General features: G+C 40.9%; 1 protein-coding gene across 1 annotated transcript; it reads left to right on the top strand.

Moving 5' to 3' along the window:
* Positions 1-11623: 11623 nt before the first annotated feature.
* Positions 11624-20499, top strand: tnfsf11 (TNF superfamily member 11). The gene is made up of 4 exons (XM_026145637.1): positions 11624-12086; positions 14557-14592; positions 17843-17966; positions 18717-20499. The coding sequence occupies exons 1-4, from the start codon at positions 11883-11885 to the stop codon at positions 19148-19150; spliced, it is 798 nt and encodes a 265-aa protein (XP_026001422.1). The 5' UTR covers positions 11624-11882; the 3' UTR covers positions 19151-20499.
* Positions 20500-22551: the final 2052 nt, after the last annotated feature.

Here is a 22551-nt window from a genome sequence, read left to right as displayed (position 1 = left end):
GTCAAGATGGCCTGTGGAAGATCAACTCGAGCATCAGAATGTGGAAGAAAGGTGTTGTGCCCATACAAGACAAGCTGGTCTGAGCATTTCAGAAACTTGTAGTAAAAAGTGCTCAGTTAGAGTAAAAAAGTACTGCTTAAACTGACCCACAGCTAAAGAAATATCAGAGTCTGAGGCTGGCAGTAGTGGTGCAATAGTGTGGTTAATATTTTTTTGGCAGACTTAGTACCAGTTGGGTAATGTTTAAACGCCACAACCACCTTAGCAGTTTCTGCCCATATCCACCTCTTTATGACCACAGTGTACCCACCTTCTAATGGCTGCTTCCAGCTGCATAACATCAATAATGCCACTCAAATCATCTCAAACTGGTTTCTTGAACACAGCAATGAGTTCACCATGCTCAGATGGCCTCCACAGTCACCATAATCGCAATCCGACAGAGCTCCTTTGGGGTGTGATGGAATAGGAGATACATATCACGGATGTGTAGGTGTTTTATTAATCTTAACTTACTACTGCACCCATTTATCTACCATATTTATTTAATTATTCTGATCAATTGTTGCATTTTGCTAACTAGAAAGTGGTTCTGTCTTTTATTGAAATTCAATGTGACCATACCTGATAAATACAGGCTAATCTTTATGTCGATCAAAAATCATGACCAGTGCCATTTCTTTTCGTATTTTCACTGGAAAATACTCCACTGGTATCTCTGTTTAGAAAAGAAGACTGTTGACATTTAAGACTGAGAGCTGGGATGAAAGATGGAGGCAGGGCAGGAAAGTGGAAGCAGCTCAGGATGAAAGCATTTAGGAGTGCTAGTGTCTGTATCATAGATAATTACTGGTCTTTGAAAATCATATTGGCATTGGCTTTCCTCTCCTGACAAAGCATGAAGGCTCCATCTGGGTTTTTCTGTCCTTATGAATTTTTGTTGATTCTATGGGAGGTTTGTTTCACAGACCGGTTTGTTTTCTCTTGTTACACATTTGCAGTGGCAAAAAAGTAGCGTATTACACTCTGCTCATCACTTTTCCTAAAAGTAATGTAGTATGTTATTTAATTACTTCCAGGAGAAATTAATTTTTGACATTGCTTGATACATTACTTTTTTAGTCCATAACATGATCTGAATTGCACTGTCACAACTGTCTGCTGTTGGTACCCTCTGGAACATATTTATAATAGCTATAAATACGCCTACCTTTAAGTGGCAATGCTTCATTCATGAAACACTTTAAAATAAATAACACTTTGCTGTGCATTGATCTGTGCTGCAGATTCTGCTGGTGTCGCTTGTCATTTTAGTGTTTCCCTCCACACAGTGCAGAAGTGCCTGCTCTTATAGTCTGCTAAGTCTTTACCCCGACTCTCCCACACTCCCCAGCCCACTCACATCAACTGAAACAGGATCTGCCTAATGGTCTGGAATATCCCTGTTTGGGCTGATCATCACTCCAATTTTCTTTTCAAATATGTAGTTTTGATAAAACCGCAGCCTGGTGTGATGTGAGGGCCGGGGGGGGGGGGGGGGGGGTGTAAACACTGGGGTTGCTATGGAGGCGGCAGCCCAAAAAGTTCTTGAGCTACGAGCAAAGCAATCAGAAAGGCAGTGTGTGTGTGTTTGACTGTGTCCATGTGTGTGTGTTTTATTGCAGACTTGGAGTGACCTTCTTACCACAGAGGATGTGGGAGTGAGGGGAAAGAGACAATTCTTTGCTCTTCGTGTGTCTTAAAGAGCAGTCTCTCGATCAGATAAAAGAGCCCAAAAAATAAACAGTGGAAAAATCCAGCCTTGTTATATCCTTGGTGTTCAGGGTCTCTCTAAAGTCTGAATGACCTCGAGAAGATAAGTTGTTGTCAATCAAATCCTACTACAACAGCTGTGCTCAGGATGCGTGCCATCAGATATTTATGCCAGGCAGCAGTGCAACCATTTCCTCATATCTGGCTTCTCTAATTTATGCATTTCTACCCTTCTGGTTTGAAAAACAGGCTGAATCCAGTGGAATCTTTCTGGTTGCTTTGAAGTTGAAATAGCAATGGGCAGAACCATATTGACCAGACCCTGCTCACTGTGACTCCACAGTCCTGCAGTTTCTGAACCCTGCACTTTAACCCATGACCCTTCCCTCCAATGGGATAAGTTGCCGACGTCACAGTTTCACAAAAAAGTGTGAGGTTGCAGAGTTCAGTATCATAGTGAGTATACAGACACGTTTTACTAGTAATGCACTTAAAACCAGAGATAATGAGTTGCTCATAACAATGTAAGAGTTGGCTGGTGGCAAAGGTAAACACCCCGTCTCAAGTTTTATCTTTGCATGCAGTTATATTGGCACTTTTGGGTTTCTCTTTCTCTTCCTCTCTTTGTCTCTCATTCATGTTTCCTCTCATTTTTCTTCTTCTTTGTAGCAGCTACGGGGCTTTTGGCCGTCTTTCAGCATCTGAAAGAGCATCCAAATCCACTCTGTGGCTGTAGGCTTACATAGCAAAACACAGGGGTATGGATATCACTCAAACACACATTCATGCATGTGCACGCGCACTTGAGAACCAGACCGACATGAATAAAAGTGTGGGCTTACAGTCCAAACAAACACACGTTAACCTGAACACTGCTGTTTCTCTACTGCAGCGGCGAGCTTGTGACTCCTGGAGGAAATTGCTGAGGGCACAGGAAACCCACAGCTAAACACAGGTTCTCACGGTGTATTAATGAGCCCCTGACTGAGAGATGAGCACTTTATACCACAGAGCCGATACCAAGAGCAGTCGACGGCCAGCCAAGTGTGGGAGGTTGCTGGAGCCCTGACACGGGGTTCGAAAGGTCTCGTAGGTGAAGTCTACGTCGCTGCTGGTTTTGCTCTGACGCAGCATCAGGAGAAACTCCAGTCCTTGTGCTACATTTCAGAAGCAAAACATCAACAGAGGCAGTTCTATACAAGCATCGTAAAAACAAGAGTAATAGTAAGAGAGGGGGGAATGTGGTTACACTACAACATAACCAAAATCATGTGTGTGGTTTTATGAAGTTAGACAGCCCAATAATGATGGAGTATTAAATGATTGTAGCGCCATGGTTTGATGGTTTGAGCGTGGGGGGGTGAAGGGAACATGGGGGTGTGTGGGCACATATGAAAAAGCCAGCCTTCTCCCATGAACTCCTCTGGCACCCAGAACTTGGATTTCGCAAACGCGTCCAACCTACTACAACCACCCCTTCCCTTCTATTGTCACTACTGGTGCCTAAAATAACTCATGTTCCTAAAGGAGGCTCGTTTTCTGCTGGGTTTTCAAATACTACAGTGTTGTTCTGCTGGCACTAGGAAAACAGGAGAGGTTAGGGAGGTCACCCTCTGGGCTAACAGGAGCCACTGCCGTGTTTAGATGCTGCAACAACCACGATATATAACCACTGGACCGTCTGTGGACACACAGCCTTAATGAGGTGGTCCAACCGTAGCATATACCATTATCCCATTGTGCATGTTTTTAGAGAACGCTGTTGCAAGTGGATTATAATAGAGCACGAAGAGGAATTAATAGCATTCTCATATTTTTTTTTAGATGCATAGCTAAAGTGACATTGCTTGGCATTTCCACAGCTAGACGATGCCCATACTGTAGAATCACTTTTTCAGTCACTGAAAGCTGCAGTAATCAACACTGAGTGTTAGACGTGTATCATAAACTATGTTTAATGGTAGAAGTGGATGCTCGGAAAGGAAAAAATAGGAGAGTAATTTGCCAGTTAATGTTTGGGTTTTAGGCCCATAGTGCTCGTGTTGTGATTCATTCCTCCAATGCTTATCGAGTTACCAGCTTGAATGAGCTTTTTTAGGAAAAAAAAAAAGCTTTGACAAAGTAACATGTCCAGAGCTAAGTTAGTAACAGGCGGGTAAATAGAGTGATACATGTAATAGCTAGGTAGACAAATATTACCCTCTGAGTTTTTGAAACCAAAACAGAGCTAATATTGGCCTTTCATTCATTGGGTGGTCAGAAACAGGACCCAAAGTAAATGTTAGCATTCATCTGTCACTGCTAGATATGGAATATATGTTGTAAATGTGGTCTGCAAAGCAAGTGTCACAGTCACTGTGTGGCTAAAAATCGATTAATATAGCTTTAAATAAATAGTTTGACATTTTAGAACTTGTGTTTACTCTCTTTCTTCAACACCACTATGTAGTGCTGTGAAAAAGCAATTGCCCGACTCCTGTTTTCTTCTTCTTCTTTGTCTGGCACACACAAATGTTTCAGATAATCAAACAAAGTTTAATATTAGACAAAAAATAATCAGAGTAAATACAAAATGTAGATTATAAAAGCTGATGTCATTTATTAGGGGAAAGAAGCTATCTAAACTCACCTAGCCTTGTGTGAGAAAGTAATTGCCCCATAAACCTAATAAGTGGTTGTATCACCCTTGGCAGCAAGAACTATAATCAAATATTTATGGTAACTGTAAATTTGTCATTCTTCTTTGCAAAATTGTTATAATTTAGCAGCAAAACAACCCCAGACCATCACACTACCACCACCATGTTTGATTGTCCATCTTCCAGATCTTAAAGATGTTTTTTCACCTCAGGATTCTTCCATGGATGTCATTTTTGCCCAGTGTCTTTCTTACTGTTGAATCATGAACACGAGGCCTACAGTTCTTTAGATGTTCTTTTGTGACCTCTTGGATGAATCTCGAAAAATAAAGTGTTTTGGACTCTTCTGGCAGATGTGAGAGTGCTAATAATCATCTAACCTGAAGAAAAATCATTACAAATTTGATGAGCTAGATGTACAAAAGAGAAGAAAAATTACACATACAAATTATACATCAAACTTCAGAGCAATTACAGCAATCTAACTTCACCATCAGGAAGGAGAATATTTTCAAAAGTCATGACAGAAACACGTATCAACTACTAGCTGAAAAAGAATTGCTTCATTTATGTCATTTGACAAACAGCTGTAAATTGCGACCTTTGTTGTATCAATGGTGATAGTGTAGAAAGCTTTTGTTTACTGTTCAAAACTCTGGATTGTTATAGGAGGTGCACATAATTAAAAGGCTGAACACTGATTCCCTTCATACAACTGTGGTAAGTGTCACAGTACCTGAATGGTGAGAGGAAATTTGAAATAAGTTTGTTCATGCAGGAAGGCCTATTATGGATATTTGTGGTCAGACTTATGAATCACTATGACACTGTGTTTTTGTATTAGTTATTCCACTGCTGCAATAGTGGAAATCCAGACTTGCTGTCATCTGTCTTCTGTGTCCAATTAATTTTCATAAAAATTCTATCTTTTTTAAACAAGCTTTTTAGATAAAACAAATCATTTTACTAAGCAAGTTCTTTTTGGAAAAGAAGGGGGAATGCCTGTTTTGGTCAAATCAGGAAGAATGTCTGTTCTGAATGTTTGAATGAGACAAAAATGTGTTCAATGTAAGTATTAAAAATAGAGAATAAACACTTAATGGTTTCTTGTTCACAAACATATGCATGAATTTAAAAGATGTTTAAGCTATTAAAGAACTCCAGATCTAAAAACACTGCTGTTGTCACTGCTGGGAATTACAAATCATTGGAAAGTGTAATCCATTTCTTGAATGTAATTCTTTTAGAAGGACAACAATGACGTCTAGGCAACATTGAAGATTTAAAGTGATGATGTGGTTCAATTTTCTTTTTGGAACTACTTTTCAACCATGACTAGACTTCATTAAAACACCACCAGCCAGTGGTTGTTCAGTCGAAATGTTTGCTCGTTCCATTGCTCGTAAACTCAATTCTGTCATTTTCACTCTGGTCCAATAATTTCCTTACCCATCTTCTTCGAGCCATTCAAACTCTGCTCTCAGTGCTTTATACTAGGGCTGCTCGATTATGGCAAAAATGATAATCACGATTATTTTCACTGAAATTGAGATCACGATTATTTGACGATATTTATTTAACCCTTTAAGACCTACCATAGAACCAAGTCCACCAGAGCTTATATTATTTTTATTTTTTTTTTTTACATGCTGTAGTGCCATTTGTGGGAGCATTTCAAGTTGCTATACATCAATACAACTGTTATAGCCCATATTTTAATAATATGTATGCATTAATTTCATAGTAATTACATAAATTGCAAAAAAGTGCAATAAACTACAAAAAAAATTGAAAATCGCGTTTGTTTTGTTTACATATATTTCTACTTGGAGAAGTTTAAGAGGTTTATCCCTCAAAACTTTAAATACAATAAAGTTGCAAAAAATAGTTTCCCACCACAGGAAATTTATTTTGAGTGTCTTCATAGTTTTATTTTGGAGATACAGCAATTTTTATATACTGCAGGAAAAACAAAAAACAATCCTATGATGCAAATTTGCAAAGAAAACAGCATGTGCATCATTTCACTGTGGGAAGTGTTACGAACAGCTGATCGGATCGGCAAAGCGTGTTTCTGGAATATTATGTTTTTGTTCCTGCAAGCGCTTTTTATGCAATTTTTGCAAAGCTATATGTGGAACGAAACCGTGACCGAGGACAAGCTGATGGCATCAGATGTAAGTACAACTCCTCCGGTTTCATATGCAAAACAAATTATTGCGCTAGCTTACACGGTTCAGATTCTACAGGGATTTAAAAATAGTTACGCAAAACGGAGCGTGCTGCTCTGACCGGCTTTAAAGGGTTAACAATGACTTTTAAAAAATAATATAAAATAGTGTGCAACACCACTGAAGTTTTTTTTTGTTTTTTTTTAACTCTTTTCAACCAACGGCAGTCACTCTCCTCTCCAAATAACTTCTGCTTAGCTTTCCGAGCTTCCCTCGGGTCCTCTTAATCAGCGGTCTCCACCCTTTTTTGCGCCACGGACCGGTTTATGCCCGACAATATTTTCACGGACCGGCCTTTAAGGTGTCGCGGATAAATGAGGGAGGGGCTAATAATCGGCTCAGTCATTTTTAATGATCGTTGAAAGCCCAGATCGTAATCGTGATTAAAATTCGATTAATTGAGCAGCCCTACTTTATACATCATTCTGTCATTCTGCCTATTAGACTGTTTGGCTTTTCAATTATGCTGAAACTCTCCCAGATCAGCGTGTCACCAGCTATCTGTCAGTGGATCACCTCTGACACTCGGTCCCTCAGTATTGGTGCCCCTCAAGGATGTGTCCTCTCACCACTATTGTTCTCTCTCTACACCAATGACTGCACCTCCAAGAACTCGGCTGTTAAACTCCTAAAGTCTGCAGATGACATAACCGACATTGGCCTCATTCAGGATGGTGATGAGTCTGCATATCGGCAGGAAGTTGAGCGGCTGGTACTCTGGTGCAGTCAGCACAATCTGGAGCTGAACACGCTTAAGACTGTAGAGATGACAGTGGACTTCAGGAGACATCCCTCAACACCCCTCCCCTTCACTATATCAGACAGTCTGGTGTTGACTGTGGAGATCTTCAAGTTCCTGGGTACCACCATCTCCCAGGACCTGAAGTGGGAAACCAACATCTCCTCCATCCTCAAAAAGACCCAGCAGAGGATGTACTTCCTGAGACAACTTTGAAGTACAGTCTTCCACAGGAGCTGCTGATCCAGTTCTACACTGCAGTCATTGAGTCTGTCCTGTGCTCCTCCATCACAGTCTGGTATGGAGCAGCCACTAAACAGGACAGGCGCAGACTGCAGCGGACTGTACGGGCAGCAGAAAGGATCATTGGCGCCCCCCTGCCCTCCATCCAGGACCTGTACCTCTCAAGAACCAGGAAATGGGCAGGGAAAACCATCACAGATCCCTCACACCCTGGATACAGACTTTTTGACCTGCTGCCTCTGGCAGACGGTACAGAAGACCAGGACCACCCGTCATAGGAACAGTTTCTTTCCCCTCGCCATCTCCCTCCTAAACAGTTGCTAGACTGCAACTGCACTTTATGTACATTCTGTGGTATTTATTCACTTCTGCCATCCTGTATTTTATGTATATAAGATTTAGACTGGTTATTTAGGGTTGGTTTACACGCCTTTGTGTATGTATGTGTGCATATGTGCATACTTATACATCTATCTATATATATGTGAATATGTGTGTGTATTGTGCCATTTACATATAGTTACATATTGTTGTAATTGACATTGCTGTGCTTGAGAGTCACCATCTATCGGAACCAAATTCCTTGTATGAGTTTGCGCACATACATGGCCAATAAACGTGATTCTGATTGTGATTCCAGTGGTGACATCCTACATGGCGCCACATTCATATGGATTTGCCTGGATCCCTTTCAGCAGAAGAAGGAGAAGCCACATTCATCTGTACTACAACCAGTTCTACTCACAGTAGCTTCAAGAAACCACCACTCCTATTGACACAGCTACTGACATCTACTGGTGGGATTTTACACACTGTAACTTCATATGGTAAAAGGGCTGATTCCTATGTAATGCTTTTATACCAGGAGCAATCAAAGTGCTTTATATAACATGACTCATTCACAATGATACTCACAAGCACTTTTTTCACTTAAGTGCTATCTATCATTTTTTTGTTATATTTCTAACATTCAGATACATTCATACTCTGATGGAGGCGTTGGAGAGCAAGTTGTCGTATCTTGTCCAAGGATATTTGGCATGCAAACTGGAACAGCCAGTCCACCAACCTTCTGATCAGTAGATGACCTGCTCGCTCTACCCCCTGAACTTCAGCCACCCACTCATGACTTGTGTTCTCCCAAGTCTAGGACTAGAGTGGAATCACTGACAAGAATTCACAACTATTTACATTGCCCAAACTATAGTATCAAAAGTACTTTCTGCATGTCTCCAAAATATAGGGTTAGTTTGGGACTAAGGCTTGGACAGTCACTGATTAAGAGTTAGACCACAGAGGGTTAAAAGAGAAATAGTTGATCTGCAGTTCCAGATGAAATGGAAAAAAATGTGAAAATGTTTTCTTACATGTTGTTTCATGTCTCCTCCATTGCAGTTTTTACACACAAGCCCAAATGGCATTGAAACCCGCGAATACACATACTTAAATTCTTGCTCCATTATGTTTCGGTCGATCTGGCATCAAGCTGATAAACTTATCTGATATCACTCTTGCATTGATGCCCCCATCCATCTAAGTGGCATCTTTTTGGCATGACATGGGATTGTTTTGCAATCAGATTAATGAAGTCTTTGAAGTTCTTCATGTTAAACCAATACTGAAACTGACAGAGCATCAGGAGGATGCTAAAGCTTGATTCCAGACACCATGGGATGCCCTGCTTGCCTGTGTTGACATATCAGCACTGTCTTGCGAAAAATTTTTGGAAGAACAGACCCAACTATACCTTAAACAGCAGCTTGAAATAACTAGATTATGCAGAAAAAATGCTTACATATGCACTAAAATAACACTTCAAACAATATTTATTACAGAGTAAGAAACACAGGGCTTGACCATAATGTAACACGTGGGAATGAGGCTGGGGAAGATGAAGCTACAGGAAGTATGAAGTCTCTAAAGACGTTAATAGTTTAAATCAGTGCACACTGGAAAATTACCAACCCTAGCTAATGTTGTCTAATGTTGTTTTGCTAAACAATAATGTGAATTTGCCTCTAACGTGTTTCAGTTTAACAAAACTGACAATTTAATAGCGTATTAAGGCATCTCTAAACAAAATTAATGAGAGGATCAACTGTTGTCGATCAACAATACAAAGTGACATGTCTTTATGGAAGAGAAAACAGCAGAATAACAGCTAATTTCCAATATTTTTTTAAGACAATGAATCAATATCACCCCTTGCTTCAGCTGCACAGAACACCCGGGCAGGAAAAAAAGCTCTTTTCCTTTTCCTATCAGGAAAACTGTGGAATCAAAGTCCTGTAAGGCCCGGGTTTGTCCAATCTGCACATACACATAATTCACCATGATGAAACTCCGATTAAAAAACACCAACTCACTGCCCCGCCAACTCATCAAATTACTACAGGGACAGAGACAACTTCCTAGTGTGATGTAATATGATGCATGTTCACAAAAAAAGCGTAAGAGCTCTGCTTCAAATTCACTTTTTCATCTAAATTTTAGCCTTTATGTTTCGCAAAACATGTCAAATCAAAAGTACATTTCCAAGAAATATTATGCATGACTCAAAAGAAAAAAAAAAGACTTACAAGCTGCTCTTTAACAAATATACTGAAAAAACACATCTGATTCACAATTCACAAGAAGTGAAGGGTTGCGTTTAGTGGGCTGATTTCACAAGTTTACTGTCGTGGTGCATTTCTGTGGTGCCAACCAGGAACTTACAAAAAAACAACAAAATTCCAATGCAGAGATGTGATAAATGCATGATTAAGAGTTTCCGTGCATTTTACACAAAGGAATGTCTTCAAATGTGACCTCTTTCCTGTGTTACAAGAAACAAAACCACATCACTTTATCAGTTATGCTGGCCCAGCCAGAGACCTCTGTGCACACAGACCCTAGGTTATTACATTAGACTAAAGCAGGACTAAAGCATATGGTTAAACACCACCAACAAGTGAGGGACCAAGAAAAAATCAGTTAGGTAACCATGGGAAATCAGAAACTGCTAATAGAAATAAAACACCAAACTGAATCTCTTTAAAAATATGCTGATAATTTAGAAAGTTCTAATTGTTTTAGCAGTGGTCAGACCCCCAGCCTCCATATACATGCGTCCGGGACATGGTTGCCCAATAGTAATGTGGCGGCAGCAATGAAGCACAGGATTCACAGAATGTTATACTTCATTCAGCCAGTAATCTGCACCACTGTTCATCAGAACTCCCTCTCTGAAAGACATGACGATGGCTGAACAGGACCAAAAAGCACCACTGAATCTGTTGAGCTAATGAGATCTGACACACAAAGACTCACTATCTTAAAGCAGAATGTGTCTTGTATATGTTTGACTTCACTGAGGTGCTGGAGCTTAGTTAACTGTTTAAGTTCAAGAACTTTTTGCCCCTCAGTCCGGACCCATTATGCAACTTCCATAAGTGGATGTGAGACATTGAAGCCTCCCTCTACTGGATAAGGAAACATCTTATATATCCAGTAGGTCAGAATAGACTCTGCATTAAAAGCTATTCTCGGGTTCTCCCTTTTATTCCGAAGGCGTCGGCACAGCAGGCAGCTTTGCCTGTTTTGTTTTGGACAGATTTTTATGCCGGTTGCATTTCCTGTCGCTACCCCCAGGGAACCTTTGGCTCCTCTTGAGATCAACCCAGAGAGCTTTCACTTTTTAGGTGACTGTGTAAACCAGTACACGTGGAAACATAGCGGTGTAAAAACGAGGAAGATCATATCTGAATACTTTTAAAATCACTAAGACAAGTTTTTTCTAAGCAAAGCAGCATTTTTTTTAGTATTTATGTCAAAAATTAATGAATGAATGAATGTATGGCTGAATATGTTTGTATTTTATTTGATCTTTTTCTCGGTTTTCTTTAAAAAACAAAACAGGAGTGCCCACTGATCACTGATGGGTTGGATTTTTTTCTTTTTTAAACCCATCCTCTTTGCATCCCTGCTGTGCGCCTAATTCATGTTCACGGGGTGTAGACGGGAAGGGGAGGATCACACATTAACGCGTCTCCACAAAGGGCCAGACATAAAGGGCTCGCTTTACCTGTCATGCGCTCAGGTCGATCCGGTTGACAGTCCTGCTCGAGTCTGTTTCTCTCCGGCTACCGGAGGATCCCTCTGATTGGCTGCAGACGCAAACGCGCTCTCTCAGCCCACCCACTGCTGATTATAGGGACTCTTGCAAACTCGGTTTCCTTCCTTGCATTGAGTCTGGGACCTGGCCCCGGGGCTGAACGGCACACACACAAAGCGCGCAGCATGGCAGCTACCCACAGCGAGTACAGAGGCTACCTGCGGAACACCGTCGACATCGAGGTGGGGCAGCAGCACCGCTTCCACCCGGTGCAGAGTTCGGAACCCACATACCGGCCGCTCCTATTCGGGACCCTCGCTGTTATGGGATTGCTTCAGGTGGCCTCCAGCGTGGCGATCTTATTACACCTGACAGGTTATCTCCAAGAGGTAAGAATCTCAGAGCAACAGCGTGGTGTGATCTACTGCATAGTTCGCTCCTATACTGCTTTCATTGTGTGTGTAGCTTCACTCAAACTTGGGGTTTGTGTGTAAATATTTACTTCTAAAAGACTGTCAACAATTGCTGGCCGTGAGCGAGGTAGGACCGGGTCCAGGGATGTTTGCGCAACTTTACAATACCTATAAAATGTCAGATAACCTTTCTAGCTCTACATGTAAAGCAACCTGTGAAGATAAAAAAAGAGAGAGAGAGAGAGAGGGGGGGGGGGGGGGGGAAGCAGCTTTCAGATCGAGCCACTTGTGCTGTTCTCCGCGCAAAGCTTTGGTGCACTTTGGTGTTCCTTTGAAGGTGCTGCGCCTCGGCGGCACGCAGTTAAACTGCTGCCTCGCTGCAGAAACACCCTGACTCGCTGATAGCATCTCACGAACCCCCCTTAAAGATTTTTTTTCCTTTCCACGAAGATTACCTGTTTTTGAGACGATAACATCTCAGCAACTGAGGCTCGGCTGCGAATCCAAATGTCAGTCTCCATGATGTCTTGTTTGCAAAATACAGATGTTTTCACTTGAGGCTGCCGCTGCTGCCGCTGAAGTTCTTCGTGCAGCGTGTTTACATGCCGTCCGCGAGCTGTATTTGTAATCTGTGTGTGACATTAGCTGTAAACGTTTGAGGATAAGCAGAAACGCAGTGGAGGCAGGGGAGTATGGCAAAGTTCAAGCAGGACCCTGTGGATGTTCCGACGTGCTGCCATGTGTGACAGCGCAGTGACATATGATCTGGGATCGCTCATATTCCTTGAAGACGCGTGTGTGGCATCTTGTAGGTTGCGTGTCTGCGATGATGTGAAATAATAATAATAATAATAGTATTAATAATTGTTTTTTCTACTTGATGGCGGTTTTAGAGTTGAATAATCGTCGTGTTTGAACAAGCCGAGAGGGCAGACCGCATCTCTGCTCTGTCAGGATGCACTAAGTTCACCTGGCGAGCATCTCTCTTCCTCCTTTCTCCCTTTTCCCATCTCTTCCACCTGTTTATGTGTGAATTTCGGGGGCGTTTTACAGGGCTCATAAAATCGTAATCCTATAAAAGTAATGGTACAAAAATTATGGCAGGTACTAATTATGCAATATCATACAGTTCATCAAAGTCTATATAATCTTAATGCTGCAGCTGGAAATGATTTAAAATACTCGCACTGTTGGATAGCTTTAGCTCTAACAACACAGCTACATATATTTGTACATTTATTGGAGAAATTGTATAAGATAATAATTCAGTTCAGTTTTAATTATATAGCGTGGAATTACAACAGTCGCCTTAAGGCACTTTATATTCTAAGGTAAAAACCCTAAAGTAATACAGAGAAAATCCTAACAATCAGATGATCCCCTATGAGCAAGCACTGGAGGACAGTGGGAAGGAAAAACTCCCTTTTAACAGGAAGAAACATCCTGCTGAACCAGGATCAGGGAGGGGCGGCTATCTGCCAAGACCGGTTACAAGTGAGATGAGGAAAGTATAAGTAATAAGTAACTAAAGTTTTAAAATAAACAAGGTGGTACCTCAGGGATACAGTGGAGTATAAAGTAGCATAGCATGAAAATACTGAAAGTGGTAGTTTGAGAGCCAATCATATTTCCAGAGGGGGCCAGTGCCACCCTATGCCTCCATTCTCTAGAGACACCCCTGATTATTATTTTTTGGCTTGTCAATAAAAGAACACTAAAGAAAGGCAGGGTTTTTATTATACAGATATGGATTTAATTCCAGAGCTGTACAATAAAAGTGTGTGGAATTGTCTGAGAAGATGACAAGAGGGGAAGGCTGTCTTAAGTACCCAGCAGCACAAGAGGCCCTGTGGTTGGTCAGGGCTTTTTTCCGATGACAGATGCATATAGCAGCAGTCTGTGTGAGTCATCAGTATGGTGCTGGGCCATCATCTGACCACAACACCTGTAAAACTTCCTGGAGATGGTGAGGAGACCTGGGATCGGCACAGTGTCATGCAGAGATAGGAATGTGCTGAAGAGACTATTTTTAATTTAAAACAGCTGATTGGAATGTGAAGGTTAAAGTGTGTTTGCGTGCATGGGAGACTATTGGTTGTTATTACACACAGATAACAGAACAGCAGCAACTGAGAGCCAAAGCTCAAGTTACAAAACAGACTTCTTTTTCCCCTCCTGTTGCGGTGGAATGCAGAATGACATGCGGAAAATAGCCTCCCACTCTCTTGTACTCTCGCAGACACACACACACACACACACTGATGTGTACTGTATGCGTGAGTCTTAATCTCATCTTACAGGACAGCCTGTAGAGCCTGAGATATTTCTCCTATCTTGACCTGTCAGAGAACCATTCTTGAGATAGATTCGGCTCATTAAATATGATGTTATCACTGCATTAAAAACAAAACAAAATCTCTATAACCGTTTTTGTTTCTTTCTTCAGGTAGATTTGTCCACAACTCCACATCGGCCCATGGAGGTGAGTCTGACCCCTGGGTGACCCCAGGCAACATTCCTCTGACACATTCCACTCAGATATTGTGCATTTTCACACGTCCCTCCTGCTGCAACATTATACACATGCTACACGCACACATGCACTTAGTTAATCAGACTTGATCATCTGTAGATTTTGATTTCCTCCAATCAACTCTGAAATTGTCATTAAAGTAAAGCTTAAGAAAGAAGTAGTTACACTGCTGCTAATTAGAGATAATGCCACAGAGGCTAAAAGTAATCTGCTTTAAGAATACGCCAACGCTTGCAAGGTATTTCCTTTTGTCACTGCAAAGGGGGAAGTACATGTTTTTTGTTTTTTTTTTAACAGAGAAGAGCCTAAAGCACTTGGAAAACAGGATAATCATGTGCAATTTCTGCAGTGACAGGAGTTATGATTTTCCCATGGGTATGTTTTTCAGTGCACACCACAGCTTCTGTAAAGCAAGCACAAAAACCCTAGGTGGTCACACAGGCTGGAGAGAGGTCAGACCACAGCAGGAAAAACACCTCTCTGCCTTTGATATAGCATTGAATAGCTTCTTGGGGTTTTTTCCCCCCACAAGTTTGATTAATCTTCGATGTAGAATGTAGTTTACAGCATTGGCCATTACTGAGTCACCCATTGGCGTCAGTGGTCGCAGAGTGTTTGTTCGATGATCGGGAGAAGCACGAGGGAGTTGTAAAATGGAAATTCTTAATCGCTGAAGTCATATTTTCTAATCCCTCTATAGAAGTTGCCGCCCATTTTTTTTTAAAAGTAGAGCAATAGCAAAAAAACAGTCCAGGAAGTAAAATAACACTGGGTTCCCATAATGTTTTAATTTCCTTTGAAATTATGTATTTGTGTTTGATATCCCTGGCGGAGTGCTTGCACAAACCACCCAGCCTGTCTTGTACTGAGGAGTTCATTGTGTCAGCCCTGCGGCTGTTTCCCATGTAGCACAGGAAGACATGCTGGGAGTTTTTATGAGGTGTCAGGATGACAGGTCCTCATGGCCAGTGCTGTGTTGTGTCGGGGTCAGCACCGAGACTGTTGGTGATCCCTGCAGACTATAGAAGAGAGTTGGTGCTCTCAGGCCTCAGCTGGACAGCTATCGGCTCATTTTTGATGTGAGACAGGATGTTCAGGCTTGGCCTGCACTGGGGCTGGGCCTGTGGTCAGTAAGATCTGGGGAGTGGTGAGAACACAGTGCCATGAATCAGACATAGCTCATGATCTGAATGTTTAGAGATCTGTTTTAGGAGTCAGATGCAGTACGAAATACAAAGAGACAATCTGCTTTGGTGGCCAAGTTCTGAGTGAGAGGACTTTTGTTCTAGTGTAGCATCACAGAAACCACTCATCAACATAATAGACATGGGGAAGGATGGATGCGGTGTGTTGTTAAAAGGCTGAACTGAAGCCTGCATTCACTGTGGTGTTGCAGGACCAAGCATGTGCAATCCAGTCAGCCTTAGCTGCATGAATATTTTCTAAGCACGTCTTCATCGTGTAGCAGCTTAGCCTGGTGCAGAGTGGCTGCCATCCTGCACACTTTACTTCTAGGTCCCTGTGTCGCTCAGGTAGCTGCCAAGCTGCTGTTAACTTTGTTTAAATAATCTCTTCACTATGGTTAAAGAGGTATGACTTGGTCTCACCACAAATCAAGATAGATCCCACAATGTAGGGCCAACTGGGAGAGCATTCACAATTGCTTTGTAGCCTTGGCAAGGCCTTGTTTACCCCTGTCTCATTCCAGGGCGCTGCACTATAAACATGTTTGTGCAGCAAATTGTTTTTGGGGGACAGAGACTGCTAATCTTAGCTTGAGATCTGTGCAAATTTGTCTAGACTTAGGCTGTGAATAAATACTTAAGAGCAATATTAGAGCGTTAAAGGTGTGACGTTGCCAGACTGGCTTTGTACTGGAGTTTATTTGGAATGTGCAACTGTGCTCATGTGTGGTTTCACAACTGGTATGTTTAAAACTTTCAACACTCTCCTTTTCATTAGATTTTTTTTTTTTTAATCTTGGCTCAGAGTTGAGGTGAGATAATCCTGCCATTATACCTGCATTCTTCCAATCAGAGGAAACTGCTTAAAAAGTTTAATAATCTTCACCCCAGTGTTTTGCGGCAAAGCCCTATCTGTTACACAGAGCATGTGAATAAATACTCAATTTAAAAACAAGTGATAGTGGCATAACACTACACACTAACACTATATATATCTATGTCTATCTATTTATCTATATATATATATATTCCACCTTATCCCTGGGATGTCTTGAGTAAGAGCAGTCAGAAAACAACACTCACACCTGATATTTTAATTTCATGCCAGATGTGTAGGAGAGTTGGCAGCTCCTTTGCAACTGTTTACTTGCTTGGAAACCATGTTTTCCTTGACTGTATATGCTCTGTCTTGCCTGAGGACAGCCCGGTTCAGACAGTGGATGGCGGCGTCATCGCGGCCTTGAATAGAATCAGCAGTCAGTGACTGAATTCAGTCCAGACACTATTGCTGCCAAATCCCTGAGAAGAACAATCTTTCTGAAAGTTTACACTCACCAGGAGGTCACACACATCTTCAAGTATACACACATGCTCAGCTCCATGGAAAGAAGCAGTTATTCAAACAGACAGCAGAATAAAGCTGTGGGTAAAAAAATGTCAAAATCTTTTTAAAAACATTACAGCTTTATAGTGGGCCTATAATCGGATCTTTATTATATGTCATATATATATGTATATATATATACTGTGTACTGTTCCAGTGGTCAATGTTTATAGTAAACTTGGCTAAAGTTTCATATAGTGAGGTCATTGTATGTACAAATAGTCTCTCTTAGCCAAAAGTTCAGGCTCCAGACTGCTCTGTTTCAGTCATCTTTTTCTACTCTTAGCTTTGTATGATGTCATCAAGAGTGGATGCACTTAATACGGTCATCACAAGCACTCATCCTCACCCACCTTTAACTTTCTGTTTACTAGAGGCAGCCAATCACAAGAAACCTTGCTCAGCTCACATGGCTCGCTTTCAGACCGAAGATTGACTGAGAGGCTGTATACTGATAGCATCATGTAATAGGCCCTGCTTAGTTCTAACCATGCTGGTGCAAGTTAATTGTGACTGATTATATGAGAGGTCGCTAAGTTCAAAACCTCACGATGATAAGCTCAGGAACACTTTCATGTTTGATCTGTAAATCTGTCAGTTTGTTATGTCAGCTTTTCCACTTTTTCTGCAGGAGGTGCAGACAGAGCCAATGCTGAATGCACTGAAAGATCCAAAGAAAAAAGGACGATGCAAGAATAAAGATGGCATGGCTTCAGCCCATCTACCAATCAGAACGGATCAGGATTTCTCAAAGAGTGAGTCTTAATCGAAATGTCTTTTTTTTTTTTTTTTTTACAGTTTCACATTTATAATAAATAAAATGTAAACGAAATATGTTATTTGCCCCATATGGGTTGATATAACTATTATATATAATATATGATTCATATTGTATGCATCATCCAGTTTAAAAAAAAATCGCCAAATGAAATGATTTGTTTTTAAACACTAACCAAAGTGCTCAACAAATGAAACATTAGCTTGCTACTATATGGCATATACTTGTCCTCTGCCTCATCAGAGGCTTCTCAAATAACTCTCTGAAGCCGTTACCAAGATGCCCCATGAGTGGCGAGACTTGCTCATACTTTTCCATTATGTTTTACTTTCTACTCATTGTAAACTGTGTAAATCTTAGTTGTACAAAAATAGCTACAGCTATGGTTGAATTCATAACTTTTTACCCTTGTTCAGTAGTACAGCATTAAACGTCCTTTAGAAATTACTTTGCATTGGGATACAAAGATGACTTCCTGTTTTAAGTGTTGAGTCTCTTGATGGTGCTATAATGTTAATGCTTAACAGAGTTGCAACGAATATAAGTTTTACAATAGAGAGGTTAAGTTTTAATGTTGTGACCTGATTTACTGAACCTTTAGTTTGAAACTAGGTTAGTTAAACTAGATTACTGCAAATATAGAAAGGATGTTCTTGATAAACAACAAAAGTTCTCTAAAGGTGAAGTAATTCATCCAGTTTTTCTGTTGTTCTTTGTCATCACACAGAGAGTGAGCTGGCGGCCATCACCATTGAATGGGATGATACACATGCGCACCTCCATAACATGGGTTACCACAAGGGGAAACTGCTGGTGAGGGAAGCCGGTTCCTACTACGTTTACGCCAAAACTTGCTTCCGCTATTACAATTTCAAAGGGCCAATTTCAGACGACAATCCCCCAGTGGATGTTAAAAACACCCAGCTCTTCCAGTACTTGTGCCATGAGAGCATCAAACACAACAGCAAGGCTGTGGTATTAAGCAAGATGGGCAGCACTATGCGGTGGAACGGCACAACCTATAATATGTACTGTGCCCAGCAGGGACGAGGGGTCCAGCTGGATGTCGGAGATGCCTTGTTTGTCAATGTGTCCAACGCCTTCATGCTGGACCTGGCAGGAGAAGCGACGTATTTTGGGGCCATAAAGTGGGGTATCTGAAACTTAAATACATGGGGAGCGGACATGCTACTGAACATTTGATATGCCAAAGAACCACTGTTAGTGATGTTAATTTGTCAAAAGAGTTTTTTTTTTGTTTTTGTTTTTTTTAAATTGTTTTGTTTTTTGTGTCACATTGTTTTGCATCAGATAGCCTTTTTAGACTCTTATTATGAGGAAAAACTTATGCAAAAGGTAAACACCTTTCAAAAAACAAACTTGTCTTTCCACTTTCTGTTTTTCCTTTCCCAAAAAGCAGAACTAGCACTCTCTACTTCACCCAAAATAGCACTTGAGTTTTATTGGACTTTTTTGTGGTTTGTGTTGGGGAATTTAAATACATTCAGTTTAGATTACAACATTTAGACTTAAGGATTGACATGTGTTTATGCACTAATTAAATGATTCACAAGGGAGCAACTAAGGAAGTAAGTTTGTTGGGAGGAGGTGCAGCAAGAAAGGATTTATCAGTGCTGATTGTTGGAGAAAAATGTCCAAAGAGAGAATTGGAGTTGATAGAGCATCTGCTTGTACTTAGCAGATTATCATAGGATAAAAATAAGGCCTTGGTATAAGTGTTTTCTTGAAAGTCTTTGGAAGTCAGATCAAGGCAGGCAGTGAAGCATCCTTGCAGTTTAGCAACTTTAGCGGATAGTGACAGTAATAGGTAATTTCACCCAAAAATTAAAATTAAAATTTAGGTTTAGTATGAGTTTGACTTGGGGCCATGGGGTTGTTGCTCCAAAAACATTTATTATCCATCTTTCCGCCCCAAGTGGTCATTTGAAGGTTACAACATGACAATGTCATAAATGACATGTTTGTTTCATTTATGACGATCAGCAAGTGAAGCAGATAGCAGGACTGTCTGACCATGAATGACAGGAATAGACTCCTGTCTCTTCTTTCACTAGACGGACCAAGTTGAGTTTGGTTCATCTTTAACTTAACTTTTTTTTTTTTGTTTGTTTGTTTTTCATTTGGCTCTTAGTGAGGTAAATGGGAATATGCACTAAATATTTATTTATTAGCTAGAAAAGTACAGAGACGAGCCACTGTTAAAGTGACCTTTCGCCTGTAAAATCATTTATATTTTATGTCTGTATGACATTCATTAAGCAGCACTTAGAGGAAATAGTAGGCACGCTTTTTGTTATTAAAACACAGGGGCTTCCTTTTAAATTCTATATTTATGTATCTCGATTTTTGACAATTCTGTGTGTACTTGCCTAGCCAAAAGCAATATGGTTATATTGTTTCTTCTACAAGATTGTAGCACACCTGTAAGACCTTCATCTGTTTTCATCTGCTAGATTTTTCTATTCAGTGTTCTTTTTATTTATGTTTGTGTATGTTTTAATAAAAAAAACCTACTTTTTTACAATTGTTTCAAGTGTATTGGAAAAGACCCGATCCAGGCTGTTGTTTGGTGTGGCTGAACTTCACAGGATTAGCTGCCTCAAGCTGTAAGGTGATGAACAGGCCACCCTGACTGTGATATGATTGCAATGTGAAATTTGATCATCTCCAAAATCTTTGGAAAATTCAACACCGCTGTTGCCAAAGAATGATGTCACGTTGTTCCTTTACCTCTGCACACCCGGTCACAGTGGCCCACTAGAAACCGCCCACTACTGCTAACTCACAGCAGATATTTGGAGACCCGGCTCGAAACGACCTGCAAAATAAACAAGAAACAGCCTGTATGTAATATGTAGGAGTCGTTTTGATCATCGTTGTAATGGGTCTCCCATGAAGCCCTGCGGCACGCAAGAGAAAGAGAAACTCTTAATGTTAGACCCAAAGCCAAACAATTCCTCTATTGTGTGATCTTGGGTGTTCACCAGCATATGGCCAGAGAATGACTGGGGTTCACACGTTTGTTCTGCATGCTGGGACCTCACACGACTCTCAGCTCATTGTTCAAACACTACTTACTGAGGGTCTGAAATTAAATCTGGGGGTGGAATAAAAATACTTGGCTGAGGTGGGTGAGGAGCTAATTAGTTTTTGAGTTTTGACTTGATTGGCATTGCCGTATTTCATTTCTGACTGTGGAAAGTATAATATAGAATTTCCCTTAATGAAAGTTCACAGAACAATAATACATCTTAAAGGCAAAAATGGGAATGCTATTTTTTTTAGAAAGCTGTTTTATACAAATAAACAATACTTGTACAAAGTTTTGCAACAACAAAGTAATTCAGCTGTGCTCAGATTTAGCTGAAGCCATAAGTGTAAACAATGGACTTCCGCTGTGTGCCACCCTTTTGATGTGACTTGATTTCTCAATTCTTGGCTCTTAGCTAAAACCATTAAAATGTGTTGTGTCAGTAAACATTATGGATAGCCTGGCATTCACTGGACCCCCACCCTGAGCATGCATCCACGCACACATACACACACGTGCGCGCGCGCACACACACCCATATATGTACGCTGACAAAGAAGTCTCGCCTGCTGCGCTCAGAGGTTCATAAAATAGGTCATTTTTGGTACACGTGGAGAACTTATTTCATTACTCACATATTTTAAAACGCAAGGGGCCACAGCAACCAATATTAATGTCATATAGGTTTCAACGTACACTACAGGGCACAAGCTGCATCGCTTTCTTCTATTTTCCCTGGTGCCAGTCAGGGGTGTTTATAGAATTTTTTAAATGGGGAGGCACTGGGCCAAGAACCAGTCAGGATGAGGGCTGGGTGTTGAAAATGAATCAGATCACAAGGACTTTCATAGATGTGAGGCCTCCTGCCTCCATAAAGTCACATTAGGTTGCCATGTAGCAATATGGCAAAACTAGGTTCAACCACAGAGTAACAAAATACAAGGCTGTCCAGCTGTACAGGAGTTTTATTGTACTGAGTGGTTGTTGGTAAACCCCCCCCCCCCCACACACACACACAAAAACAAAAAACTATGTCTTAGACATCACTGTGAGTCAAAGGGGGAGTCCATATTTCAACTTAACAGCTTAAGAAATGTATTTTCTAGCATCTTGCATTAGTTATATGAGCATGCAGACATAATGTTTTAGTATTTGTCATTATATAGTTACATTTACAATGATGCCCTGAAGATGACAATGCTGTTTTTCCCAGAAAGGGAATCCAGACCCCATGTGTTCCCATGTGAATAAAAGTTTGCGGAGGCTCTTGGGTTCAAATCAAATTTCAGACAGTGGTGGTGCCAGCCCAGACCCTAGCCACACCCCTGCTGCCAACAGGTTTTCACATATTCCATGACAGTGTGTCGCAGATGAGCTCCAGCAAACACAAAGTGGATTTTATTTCCATCTTCTGCCGTTTTACGATGCATCTCCATCAGACGTGATTTCAGAGTTATTATTTCCCCATGGTTCAGAGAAGAGGTGGAGCTGTTGATTCAGAAAAACAAAG

The sequence above is a fragment of the Astatotilapia calliptera genome, chromosome 16 (genome assembly GCF_900246225.1).
Source record: "Astatotilapia calliptera chromosome 16, fAstCal1.2, whole genome shotgun sequence".
NCBI classification, from domain to species: Eukaryota; Metazoa; Chordata; class Actinopteri; order Cichliformes; family Cichlidae; genus Astatotilapia; species Astatotilapia calliptera.
Note: the sequence above shows the minus strand (reverse complement) of the source record. Positions and strands in the feature narration are given on the sequence as shown.

Bases quoted from the DNA above. Each gene is read 5' to 3' on its own strand.
- tnfsf11 (XM_026145637.1), top strand. From the start codon at position 11,883: ATGGCAGCTACCCACAGCGAGTACAGAGGCTACCTGCGGAACACCGTC. The intron at 14,593-17,842 runs GTGAGTCTGACC...CTTTTTCTGCAG, and splicing joins CTCCACATCGGCCCATGGAG to GAGGTGCAGACAGAGCCAAT. The intron at 17,967-18,716 runs GTGAGTCTTAAT...GTCATCACACAG, and splicing joins GGATCAGGATTTCTCAAAGA to AGAGTGAGCTGGCGGCCATC.